Raw genomic sequence first — 13,833 nt, 5'->3', positions numbered from 1 at the left:
GGGTTAGGGAGAATAAGAATGTTTTCCCCTTTCAAAAAGAATGCACACACATATGTACAATTTCTCCTGTGTTGCTAGAGGCTTCCTTCACAGCCGGCCTCAAGGGAAGGGATATCTGTGCAGAATCTTGAGCAAGAGCAACAATTGGCCCTAAGGGTGTATAGTCATGATTTTATGAATATAGATTGGGGGGGGGGTGGAGTTTTAAAGAAAAGCAAAATGTTTTTTGCACTTAGCATGACAATTCTATAGAATGAAAAACAGTGAAATCTTTCCCTAACAACCTATGTGCCTATGGTAAGGTGACCAGATTTTAACATTGGTAAAGCGGGACACCATTGACCGGGGGGGGGGTTCTTGATTTAAAATTTGGTCTATATGGAGCAACAAAAAGTTTCATAGAACACATAGAACACAAAAAATATATATTTTTAAATTTCAACATAAGTACAATTTGCTGGGTACCCTCAGATGTCCCTCCAAAAGTGGGACAATCTGGTCACCTTAGCCCAGGGGTAGTCAAACTGCGGCCCTCCAGATGTCCATGGACTACAATTCCCATGAGCCCCTGCCAGCAAACGCTGGCAGGGGCTCATGGGAATTGTAGTCCATGGACATCTGGAGGGCCGCAGTTTGACTACCCCTGCCTTAGCCTATGGGTAGGGAAAAAACAAAGAAAAAGAGGGAGAAAACAAACAAACAAAAACCATACAAGCTTGCTCTTGAACTCTGTGATGCAGCTCTGGAGAAGGAAATTGACCAGATGGGAGAAGCACAGCAAATGGGTTGAAGAACAGAGGGGCCAATCAAGAAGCTGAGGTAACAGGAGGGAGTCCCAAACCAACTATAAATTGGATGGATTGAGGGATAAGTTTTAGTTATATTGAGGAGGGTGACTGTGTATTTGCTGTGATAGGACTGGGTTCCAGATAGAAACTTGTGCTAGAACATTCACTTGCATTGTGACCTAGAATCATAGAATAATAGAGGACTAGATCATGGGTCATCTAGTCCAATCCCCTGCACTATGCAGGACACACACACAACCTTATTGCTCATCCACTGTAACCTGCCACCCCCTTGAGCCTTCACAGAATCAGCCTCTCCGTCAGATGGCTATCCAGCCTCTGTTTAAACATTTCCAAAGATGGAGAACCCACCACCTCCTGAGGAAGCCTGTTCCACTGCTCAGTCTTGAGATCCAGTGTGGTGAAGTGGTTAAAGAATGGCAGACTAATCTCAAGAGTTCTCTGATGGCCAGCTGCAGGGGCATGGGGAGATGTTGTAAGCCCCAGGTCTTGCTAGGGAGGACTCCTTGGAAGAAAAGCCTTACCAGGAACTCTCAGCCTTACCAAAGCCTTAGCTAGATGAAAGCTTAGCCCCACCAGATGTTCTACAGACAGAAAGCTCTGGAGGGAATGGAGTTGCAAACAAACCAGGGCTTAGATTCCAAAGTTGTTGCAGGAGCTCCTCATTCCTTTGCACAGCCTCCAGCTGCCAGGGGAGGCTAATCAGGTAGGGAGTGAGTTGTCTGCATGCAATGTTTAGCAATAGTGATAATACTGATTTAAATTTTGCCTATCCCAAAGGATGATGATGAATAGAAACATTTTGACATTTTGATTACTTGATACTTGTGGGTGTTTTTTATTTGTTATTTCATGGTTCATATTTGAATTTTTTTGTTGCTGTCTGCAGATATTGTTTTATTATGCTGTTTTTCTACTGGTTTTAAATCAAATTGTATTTAAAATGTTTTAACATGGGAAATATTTAACATGGGAAGTGTGGCAATAAATAGCTGATATTATATTTTCAAGAGCAAGTGCTCAAAAGGGTTAGGAAATAATTCTAGATATGTTGAACTGTTTTTTTTTCCAGCCTAGACCATGAATAAATCTTTGTTGGTCTTAAAGGTGCTATTAGACTCAATTTTTGCTTTGCTACTTCAGACCAACATGGCTGCCCTCTTAAATCAATGGTAGAATTGAATACCCTTTCCCTTGATTGATTTGGAACACGAAAGCTGGGTATTGCCGTATAAAGAAAAAACACAGTTTAAATAACAGGCAGATTTAATCTTTTAACCTTTTGAGAAAATGCCTGAATTGCACTCACTTAAGTGTTCTTGACTAAACATTTGGAGAATCTGTGTTTTACAGTGGCTAGACTAGGATCTGAGAGACCGAGGTTTGAACCTCCACTCGGGTATGGATGCTTGCTGGGTGACCTTGAAACAGTCTCACAGTCTTAGCTTACCTCAAATGGTTGTTGTGATGATAAAGTGGAAGAGAGGAGAATGATGTCTGCCTCTTTGGGTTCCCACTGGAGAGAAAGGCAGGGTAAAAATAAAGAAAACAATTTAAAACTTTCCTCTATAATTACTACACTTTACAATTTTAATTGGACACCACTGTAATCAAAGTCAAATATTAGCTTTCTTACAAGTAATTGAATTGCAAAAGTAATTAGCGATATGTGTTGACTTGGGTTGCCATATTGCCCTGTTGAATGGGTTCTACCTAGAACTTGGCATGCCAATCAGTGCCCAATAGCTAGTCTGGATACTGCATTCATCATCATTTAAAATAAAAATTATGTCTCTTGGCCTTCTGCATCCAGAATAAAATGCAAAATGTACAGATAGTTTTCTGAAACCAAAATCCAGTGTTACCTTACTAACATATATTTCAGTGAAAGCTTTCATGAGTCAGATTTCACTTCTTCAAACATATATGTAAAGGAAAACTGTGCTGGTAATTCTTCCTATGAGGAATTGGAGCGGGGGGGGGGGATACTGAAAAACAGAGACTTGGCATGAATTTAGTCATAGATCTTTCAAGTATGATTTCATAGGAGAAAGGAGAAAAAAAGAGTTCATGTAGAAGTTTAGGTGTGATTCCCCTCATCAGAATTATTAGTCGGGAGAGGTCTAGGGTTGCCGGCTCCCGGGGGGGGGGGGGGAGATCCCAGACCACTGTGCCCTGGCTGGCCAGCAAGGGGAAATGGCATGAAAAAATAGGGGGACAACAGCAGCAGCCTGCCATGCTGATGTCACTCCCCATGAACTTGGACGTGATGTCAATGTGCAGTTGGCAACACTCTGTTATTCAAGCAAAAGTATCCTATAAAAAGGTGTTTACCATAGAGTTTTGTCAAAAGACCAGAGTATCTCTGGCAGCACAGTCAGCATGCTGGCATCACTTCTGGTGCATGCCAACCTGGGTCTCCTACCCCTCATTGGTTAGTTCCCTCTACTGGTTGCTGGAGGGGGGGGGGGAGAACCTGGCAACCCTAGAGAAGTTGGAAGCTTGAACAGATAATTAAGCAATGAAGTAAATATTTCAAGTGAAAATTAATTGGTATTTTTATAAGGTTATAGTCTGATGAAGCATGTTAAGAGTAGCCAATTAAAATTTCTTTAAAAGTGGTTCCAGTGCTACTATAAGATATTGTAGTAAGTAAGGAAATACAAGTCTTTCTATATGACAGTGTTTAGTTTCGTATTAAATTCTTATTCAGCACTTATAAGTTGTATATGCCCTTTGAAGTTTTGTTCAGGGAGAAGGAAATGTTCCCCTGCTGGCTTCTGAATGTGGTAATTTCTTATATTAAGTTTTTGTTCATTGATTCTCTTAGGCAGAGAGCAACATACTTGTCCGATGGGCATAATAGAGCAGTCTCAACCAAGGCCTAGTCTTAACCAGGGCCAGCCTTCTCTGTCCTGGCTCCCACCTGGTAGAGTTAGCTCCTGGAGGAGATCAGGGCCCTGATGGAGCTCAAACACTGCTGCAGGGCCTGCAAAAGGGAGCTCTTCCTCCAGGCATTTGTTTGAGACTGAGTGAAACCAGCAACATCTGCAGGGCCCCTGATCTCTCTTCCACAGAAATCTATCCATGCATTCTTGCCCTGGACCTGTTTGCACCAGTTCCCCGGTTAAACTTATTAATGTTAATATTATTGTTGTTATAGAAAACTATTTCCTATGTTTTATGTAAACCGCCCTGAACCTAAGGGAAGGCAGTATATAAATACAATAAATAAATAAAGTCTGAGACTGGCAGCTGAGAATGCTTGCTAGGGAGAATTCAAACATGTATGTTTATAATGTGATACTGGAGTAAATAACAGATGCATGTAGATGCTGCTCTTGCCTCTGCTATATGAAGTATGGAGGGTTGCATATTGTTCTCTGTTTGACCACTAAAAAGTTTCCCATTACTGCAGATAATTTTCTACTCCATACATCAAATTCATTACTATATAGTAATACAACATTTCCTACATTTTGGCATTCCCTAGTTAACTACTTTAAAAAGCAATTTTATTGTGAAGATCATATTCAAGCAGAATTTTTTTTTCAGAAATGAAGTTAAAAACTGTCTTACGCAAGCCTCTGGGTATAAGCTGTACTGTTAAATTATGCATTATTCCTGGCTGTTCATAACATGAACAAAATGTGGTTGTTTTGCTAATGGTTTTTTTCCCTTTCTATCAGCAATAAACTTTTATCTTCATCACTTAGAGTATTAATAGTAGATGTGGGTACTTCGGATGTAATCAAAGGCTATGGAATATATTTCTAGAGCTGGCATAATATTAGAGATCAGCAAAAGTGTCCCATTGATAAAATGTAAAATAAATGGAAAAGCATGTAAAAGAAAAATCAAATATTGATTAAATAAAGTTGCTTATGCTGAACTGAATATTGGGTCCATTTAGTTCTATATAGGGCTATATTTTTCAGGGTCATAGGTGAAGTAAGCAACTGCTACCTTGGAGTCTTTCAATGGACATAGCAGTGATTAAATCTGCAGTCAGCTCTACAACTAATTCCCAAATATAATTAGTACATTTTAAAAAAATAATTAATACATTTTTTGAATGTCCAGGCTGTAAATACAGCTGAACCAATTTATAGAGAATCAACCCATTCAATTCATCCTGTTCAGATTACATTTTTTTCAAATGTGGTGCTCAATTACTTTCATTTATTACTTGGACCTGCTATTTGGGAAGGAAAACATCAAAAATATTGAACCTTACATGGACTTAGTCTAAAGCTCTTTGTTGGACTTAGTTTTTAAATTAAACATGAAAACTATTGGAAAGTAGAGTTCTTATCTAACTTATCTGACCAACAGCTGATTTATGTGTTCTCAAACTTTTACAGCAAGCCTCAAGAAACAATTGTTTAGAACTGTTATGACTAGGAAATGCAGAATACTTTGATTAATGTATAAGAGGCACTGGAGCTCAGATATGTCACTCTTTTTTTCCGGGGAACAGAGCAATAAACACCTCTATGGAGACAAATAGGCAGGATGAAGATGTCCATTTGATCATCTGGCAGAAATAGTAAAGTAGATCACTGTTTTGATAGGCCATAATGATCAAGACATATGCCTTATTATGATAGAGGAAAGGTACAGGCCAGTTTCAGGATACGTCAACAAGGAGTCCTTCCAGGTGGGATGAAAAGAGGTTTTTAATGTGCTCTGTGAAGCTAAGAACTGGGAAAGGGAAGAAATTGAGTCCGTTGACTAGCTTGTTTTTAAAAGTTCCAGTTTTGCTTGTGTCTATTCCATGGCCAGAATGCCAAAGAAAAAACAGTGATCTATACCAGCGGTCCCCAACCCCTGGAGACCAGTACCGGTCCATTGGTATTAGTCGGCTCCTCCTCGTCCTCCTCCCTGGCTGCTGCCTCAAGGGCTGCCCTGCCACTCTGCCGCCAGCTCAGCTTTGGAGCTCTCCGGCAGCCGCCATGGCTGGGGCTCCCCCTCAGCATGGCACTCTGCAGCTGCTGCTGGCAGCACCCCAGCAGGTGGTGGGAAGTCAGGGACACTGGCAGGAAAGCAAGCGGAGCAGGGTCTCAGCCCCTCTCTCACCTTCCATGGCCAAGGTGCAGGGGTGAGCACACAGAGGCCTTGGGGTTGGCGCTCCTTGGTGTTGCTGCTGCAGCCACATTGCAGCCTCCAGAAGCCCCTCGCCACCACGGCCTCGCCACCTCGCATGCTCCCCCTGCTGCGTTGGAGGCTCCACCACCGCCTCACCACTGCCTCGCCTCCTTTGAGCCACCGCCTGCACTGCCTGCGCCGCCTCTTTGCCTCCGCAACCACCTTGCAGCCTGTGCTGCCTCTCCGCCTCGGGAGCTTCTTTGACACCACCAGCAGGCGGGTGGAGCGGTTGGCCGGGCAGTATAGCTAGACATCAAAGCTAATAGCCTCGTGTTTTAATTTGCCTTGCAGGGGAAGAGACACAGAGCACACATTTCTTTTATTTGGCTTTAAACAGGCCACAACTTTATTCAACATTTAACTGAGCAATGGATAGCATTGTCAAGCGCTGACCGGTTCCCAGTGATAAAAAGGTTGGGGACCACTGATCTATACAATATAGTTAGCTTCTGTTTTGTTTTATTTGTTTTTTATTTGTTTCTGTAACATTTCTGCTATTGTTTGAAGAGTTTTCTATGCTTCTAGAAATAAGAACTGTGTATAATTGAATAAAGGGTGTTTTTTTTTCTTATTTAAAAGAATCTCAGCCTGTAACCAAAGAGTCTTCCCAAAGCTGCTGGCTATTCATCCATTCTTAGACTAAAATGGACAGGGTTAGAGTTGGTAAGCAAGCAGAACAGAAGAGGGGTTTATTTGGCTGCTAACACACACACACACACACACACACACACACACGGTTGCCTCTTTCAGAACCTCAGACTACTAATAGTCAGGAAGGAAAAATGTTTGTGTGAAAACTACTCTATATGATAGGAGGAAATTGTTCAAGTGGGCAAGCCTCCTCTCACACATGCAGACTCCGTAATCACATATCATATTCTCTTGGTCAAAGAAAGCAGGGAGTGGATCATTATAAGAACATCTCTTCATGCTCCTTTAGTTTTCAGTTCAAAAAAGAACTGAAGAGTCTGACTGTAATGAGGGAGATAATTTTATGACCTTAATTGTAAACTTGGAGTTGGCTGTCATCCTCTCTTTCCAGAGAAATCTGCTTGGCTGAAATATTAGATTGTATCAGTTAAGTCAATAACTTTCTCTCAGCAAGCTAGGTACCTCATCCACTAGTACCCATGCTAGCACTGTAAATATTTGTGTAAGCTAGTCATAGTCCTTCCACGCACAAACACTTCGGGTTTTAAAGTGTGTATTCTTATTGCCCCCTTGTAAGTACAGTATATTGAGCCTCTTGTGGCGCAGGGTGGTAAAGCAGAAGAAATGCTGTCTGAAGCTGTCTGCCCATGAGGCTGGGAGTTCAATCCCAGCAGCCGGCTCAAGATTGACTCAGCCTTCCATTTTTCTAAGGCCGGTAAAATGAGTACCCAGCTTGCTGGGGGGTAAAAGGGTAATGACTGGGGAAGGCACTGGCAAACCACCCCATATTGAGTCTGCCATAAAAATGCTAGAGGGCGTCACCCCAAGGGTCAGACCTGACCTGGTGCTTGCACAGGGGATACCTTTAGCTTTTTAAGTACAGTATACCCAAGGCTTTAAATATCTCTTAAGGGAGGATACCAAGGAAGAAAGTTCTAAAATTTGTGAATTAATGCTATTGGATACAGTTCCATAAATTAACAAATGTACGATTAGGAGAAGCATATCCAGACAACTGTATAATCATGGTATTATCCTTACATTACTTATAGTACATACCATACTTCAAGTGCATATATGTTGTAGAATATGTGATGGACTAGTTTTCTGGCCAGGCTCAACTATAGTTGTTAATACTGACTGAAATACTGATCCAGTCAAACCGTAAGCCAGGAGAAACTTAGACAGGAAGAGAGTTAACTTACTTCCCAACTCACTGGGGGAAAACATTTCAAGAGCACTGCATTTGGACTATTAAAAACAGAATTCAAAATACAGTATTACCACAGAATCCACATTCAGCCATTAAGTTCCCTGGTAGAAATTATTTATTTTATTTATAATTTAATTTATACCAATTTATGCCACTCCCAAACCAACTCGCAATGGCTAACAATAGATTAAACTCCACAATAAAATCCCCCTAAAAGAACAAAAGAAAAAACAGCAAAACCCCCAAAATTGGCAACAGCTAAAAACCCAATTCCAGCCCCACTCACAGGGAATGCAAAGACACCTTGGGGGGGGGGGTTAATAGGGAGTAGCCAGATCTTACTTTGTCAGAAGGAGGGAGCCCAGATCTTAACAACCCTGGCTTCAACCACAGACCTGGTGGAAAAGCTCCCTCTTGCAGGCCCTGTGAAACTGCGAGAGCTCTGTCAGGGCACTCAGGTCTCCTGGGAGCTCATTCCACCAGATCAGGGCCAGTACCAAAAAGGCCCTGGCCTGGGTTGAAGCCAGGTGAACTTCCATTGGGTCAGGGATCTCCAGTACGTTGGCACCCACAGTTCAAAGTACTCTATGGGTGGCATAAGCAGGTAAGCTGTCCCTCAACTGGCAGCCAATGCAGCTGTCTCAGAACAGGCTGGATGTGGGTTCCAAGATGTACCCTTGAGGAGCCTAGCAGCTGCCATTTGTACCAGCTGCAATTTCTGGGGCAAGGGCAAGTCTATGTAGAGCGAGTTACAGAAGTCTAGTCTGGAGGTGATGGTTGCATTAATCACTGTGGCCATGTGATCCAAAGACAGATAGGGCACTAGTAACTGCACCTGGTGGAGATGAAAGAATGCTGAGTGGACTACCACTATGACTTGGGCCTCCATAGACAATTGTCAAAGATTCTTAACCTTACCTATGTTATGGGCTTCTTGTGACAATAAACTGAAGGACAGGAGTCCTATGTCCATCACCCTGAATTCCTTGAAAATGGAAGGAAAAAAATATGATCAAAACAATTCAGTGTATATTAAAATTACATTTTATCGAATCAACATGGACGATCTTTACTATGCCTTTGCAAATGGTATTTGAATAAGGGCCAAAAGTAAGTGAATTCAGCCTAACATCACTAATTAATTAATTAATAAATTAATGAATTAGCCTTCATTATGGAAGCCATTTCTCCAGATGACCTGTTGGCTTCTACTCCTGAGGTTCTCTGTGCTGCTTCTGTGCAATCTTGGTGCAATTTTATTATGAAATTTATCATAGATATTTACATGTTTTATTCATTTTATTTTTGTTATGAACTGGATATACATTTATTTTATGAAAGTTCAATCATGTTGGATCACAGTGACAGATACGTTGCTGCTTATTTTATCAATACCTCTCATGTTGCTGATAGGAATTATGTAAAATAGTTGAAGTGTAAAATTTTTAAAATTATAATACATGTTTTGCTCTTCCAATATGCATTTGGAGAAATATCCTCCTATCATGACATTTGGACCCTTGGTAATAACTCTGCACTGCAAAAAAAGGATTTTCTGACCATTTTTGTTGATGACTTGGCATCCGGTCTCAGTATTTGTTTGCTAAAGTGCATCTTGCTAATAGCGCTGTGAATACATGAGATGCAATTGAGCATAATGTAGTAAAACTGTGCAGCTAAAGAATGATTCAGTTACTCTGAGCCAGAGAAACAGATGCTTGGATGAGGCTTGCTGTAGAACTCTTCAGGTTGAATATGCACCACTATATGCATCATTATCGCAAATGTCTTTATCTTTGTGAGGTAATAAAATTTTATTCTATGTTATAATAAATGTACTTTAAAAAACTATACCTAAAGTCTGCATAATGTTTATGCAGTTTTAACATGTTCAGTGTTCTTTTTGTAAATTGTGTAGAAAATAGAGTTATATAAAGAAAAACAGATTGAGGTTCCTGTCAAACAAGATATTCTCATTTGTGTTGTCAGTTATGAGCCTTGCAGTTAGTATTCTGTTTCTCAAGCAGCCATTTTCTAGTAAAAAAAAACATTTTGGGGCATTTTTTAAAGAAATCAGAAACCTTACTAAACATGAACCTTCATTTGGGAGCAGCACATAAATCAAAATATGCTTATATTACTGAAGGCTTTTTTGTGTCAAGCAGTGGAAAACAATTCTGAAGTCTTATGTATCCTGTTTTCTTCTCTTTTTAAAAAAGAAGAAAAGTGTAGCACCGCCACCTCCTTACAAAGAACCAAAAAAGTGCAACTCTGAGGAGACAGAGGAAGAAGAAGAAGACTTTTATACAGAGGGTAAATGATGCCATATTTTACTAATACTGTTATGTTAAGGATTGCTCTTCATCTGTGGTCCTGCTATAAAGTAGCAAGCAACAGTAAAAGCCATATTTATAAGACTATGATTTAAACATTTCAAAGTGCTGCGAGATCTCAGTTTCTGACAGGATTGTTAATTTTCACAAAATGTATTAAAACTCAGTTTCTTAAAACTAATGGTGGACAGCATTGTAAAAAAATCTCTTCCAAACAGTAAAGAAAACATTTTTAGGGCAAATAAAAATAGGTGGTATATCTGTATACTGATATTTCAGTGTACACTTCTGGAGAAGAATCGCATGTTACATATTTTTCAAAGGTTTGTTTACATAATGCCAAAAAACAATGGTTTAGCTCTTACTTCTGAATCATGCCACTTTTTTGTTGTTGCATCTGAATGATGCATATTCATAAGAACATTAGAAGAACCCTGCTATATCAGACCAATGGTTCATCTAGTCCAGCATGCTGTTTCACACAGTGGTCAACCAGTAACAGTACAGAGCCAGCAACAGGGCATAGAGGCCATGGTCTTCTCTTGGACCCATTATGCACGGGGGTTTTAGCGCACATTCGGGGTGGAAAGGCGGCGACTAAAATCACGGATAACGCACGGAGCCGGCTGCAACCGGCTGCAGCTTCGGTGCATGCCGCCGAAAAAGCCGCGTCAGTGAAACGCGGAAGAAAGCGCAGCTTCCGGGTGAGCGGGACGCAACCAGAAGCGGTGCCCGGATCAGCGCGTGCATAATCGGTTACTCTGGGTTTTGCCGCCGTCGCGCCCCGCCCCGTGTATAACCGGTATGCGTCGCGTCTTCCCCCTCCGCGTTTTCCATGTGACCCGAAATCGCCATTTTGGCGGCCGTGCATAATGGGCCTTGCTGTTGCCTCCTTCCACTTGTATTCAGACGATTACTGCGTCTAACCAAAACAGTTCCACAGGGCCTGCAAAAGGGAGCTCCTCCGCTAGGCATTTGGTTGAGGTCAACCCAAACCATCGCTTTCAATTGGCCCCCAACCCCTCCCCCCCACTACTACGACTGCTACTAATCTGCCTAACCCACTGGGTCCCAGTAAGAGTTGCGCTGAGGCTCTTTTGCAGTTCCATTCTCTAATGTTATTATTGTTATCATGTTAATTTTATTGTTGTTATAATGTTATTGCGGTAATCACCTGTTATCATAAGTTATCTGTATCTTTTTCCTGTTTCCTGTAAACTGCTCTGAGCCTTCAGGGAGGGCGGTATATAAATATAATAAATATAAAATGTAAATATAAAATATAAAGGCACAAATTCCCTTTAGTCATCCCTCACAAATCTGTCCGTTGGTATAGTGCCAGGTTGGTGTAACGGTTAGGAACACAGACTTCTAATCTGGCAAGCAGGGTTTGATTCCCTGCTCCCTCACATGCAGTCAGCTGGGTGACCTTGGACTCACCACAACACTGATAAAGCTGCAGTAATATCAGGGCACTCTCAGCCTCACCTACCTCGCAGGGTGTCTGTTGTTGGGAGAGGAAAGGGACAGCAATTGTAAGCCATTTTGAGACTGGTAGACAAAGGCAGCATATAAGAACCAACTCTTCTTTGTCTTCAAGGCCATCTATCTCTGAAGCCAGCACTACATCCTCTGGCAGTAAATTCCACATTTTAATCACTTGATATATAAATATTTTCTTTGCTTTATTGGATTTTCTCCATTTGAATCATGATAAACCATCTAGCTTCAAACCACAGATACACAAACTGTTTTTACACTCTGGTGTGGTTTCATTTAGCAAAAATGGTTAGAGTGATATAATTCATAATTCTTCATTCACTTCAAAATTGCAGTGGAATGAGAGAAATATGCATACCCCTATGCTGAGAGTCATCTTTTTGCTTAGGTCCGTGAGCAAGCCTGAAGTGAATGTTGTTTTAAAGAATGTCAGGAATTACCACATGATTTGTCCCGGCTTCTCATTAACATTTCCTTGCCATTATAGTTCTGGACCTTTTGCAAACTTGAAGTGCACACATAGTTTTGGAGGAAACAAGCTCCTCTGTCGGTTGCTGCAACAACCATGGGTTAATTTTAAAACCAGCCTTATATTGCAGTCCTGAGCAGATTTATACACTTCTAAGGCCACTGAAGAGCCTCTTGTGGCGCAGAGTGGTAAGGCAGCAGACCTTTACCTTTAGCTTTTTAAGGCCACTGAAGACTACTTTACAGTATCGCTCATACAAATGCAATCCAAGGCAAAGAGGGTCAGTACTAAGGCTACTGTCCTCAGGCCACTCTTTGCCTGGGATTGCACTTGTATGAGCAATACTGTAATGTAGTAGTTACAGTGTTGAACATAAAGTAAAGGTAAAGGTATCCCCTGTGCAAGCACCGGGTCATGTCTGACCCTTGGGGTGACGCCCTCTAGCGTTTTCATGGCAGACTCAATACGGGGTGGTTTGCCAGTGCTTTCCCCAGTCATTACCATTTACCCCCCCCCCCAGCAAGCTGGGTACTCATTTTACCGACCTCGGAAGGATGGAAGACTGAGTCAACCTTGAACCGGCTGCTGGGATTGAACTCCCAGCCTCATGGGCAGAGCTTTCATAGAGATGGCTTAAATTCAAATCGCTTATCCGGTTCAAGGCTGACTTGGAGAACTCAGGCCAATCTCCATCTCTCAGACTGTAGTGTCTTGATGTGTTCAAGAAAGTGCCTTGAACTAGCTGGATAGACTTATTGAATTGTATTTGAAGCACCATGAGCAAAACAACTCCCTTAAGCCTTCTATGATCCCTCATATGGAGCTCCTGGAGCTTGGGAACTGTCTAGAGTGCAACAAGGGATCTGCCCTGGGAGAGGACAAGCAGGAAATTCTCCACCATGGCTTGTACAGACCAAAAAAACCTTATGATCCATCCTATTGTTATTAATAATGATTATGCTGTTTCTGAGGCATGCTTACTACTGCAGAAAAAAAGTTGGACATTTTTCTGTGTAAATATAATTAAAAATCTGTATAATAATAAGTTAAATCGTTACATGAATGGGCATGTTGTAGCTTTAGTATTTGACTCATATTGACAACCCCATGAAGTTACTGCAGAGAGTGTGGTGGGGAGGTCGGAGAAGTGGCAGAAAATGGCAGAAAAAAGAAAGCAAATTGATTGTTACAAAAACAGGGATGTACACTGCTGTCATAAGGTGAAGAGGAACCTGAAGTCAAACACTGCCTCTCCAACAGATGTCACTGCAGTCACCAGTAAGTGTGGCCGTTCAAGATGCACAGAAGGAAAAATAAGTTGGCTAGGAGATTGGTGTTTGAGTTTTTGCTGTTCCTTAACTCTTATTTTTTATTGTATGAAAGCAAACTACAAATATAAGCAAGTTTATTATTTATACAAACCAAAGGATAAAAAATAATAAAAGCTATAATCTTCATATTATTTGCTCTATTTGACTTAAAACTCCTTGCCATGTTGAGTTAATTCTAAAAAGTCTTAGTTCTTTAAGAGATAAGCTGTAAATATAAATAAAAAGTTAACATTATCTTTAAAAAGTATTCGCTTTCATATTTCCTTCTGCTTCCATACCTCAGCTAAGTTTAATCTAGTGACTGTTATACCATGTTGTCACATGAAGCTTCTTTGGAACAGAGGCTGCATAGTTTAACTAGAATAATTCTGGTGCATTT

At 41.1% G+C, this 13,833-nt stretch overlaps 1 protein-coding gene and 1 long non-coding RNA gene across 9 annotated transcripts in view; one reads left to right on the top strand and one right to left on the bottom strand.

Moving 5' to 3' along the window:
* Window positions 1–13,833, top strand: part of PATJ (PATJ crumbs cell polarity complex component) — a 209,433-nt gene that overhangs the window by 78,848 nt on the left and 116,752 nt on the right. For 6 of the 8 annotated variants that reach the window (XM_077333525.1, XM_077333520.1, XM_077333523.1 and 3 more), the window contains exon 27: window positions 10,041–10,134. In XM_077333525.1, coding sequence (XP_077189640.1) covers window positions 10,041–10,134 — 94 coding nt within the window. The remainder of the gene's footprint in view (window positions 1–10,040; window positions 10,135–13,833) is intronic. The other 2 variants (XM_077333524.1, XM_077333521.1) reach the window with 1 other exon arrangement.
* LOC143835601 (uncharacterized) overlaps window positions 1–13,833 on the bottom strand; it is a 38,483-nt gene that overhangs the window by 23,955 nt on the left and 695 nt on the right. Inside the window, exons 2-3 of the long non-coding RNA XR_013230238.1 lie at window positions 8,740–8,806; window positions 2,260–2,325 (exon numbers count right to left, since the gene is read on the bottom strand). This is a non-coding gene — a long non-coding RNA (uncharacterized LOC143835601). The remainder of the gene's footprint in view (window positions 1–2,259; window positions 2,326–8,739; window positions 8,807–13,833) is intronic.

This window comes from Paroedura picta, chromosome 4 (genome assembly GCF_049243985.1).
Source record: "Paroedura picta isolate Pp20150507F chromosome 4, Ppicta_v3.0, whole genome shotgun sequence".
Lineage (NCBI taxonomy): Eukaryota > Metazoa > Chordata > Lepidosauria > Squamata > Gekkonidae > Paroedura > Paroedura picta.
Note: the sequence above shows the minus strand (reverse complement) of the source record. Positions and strands in the feature narration are given on the sequence as shown.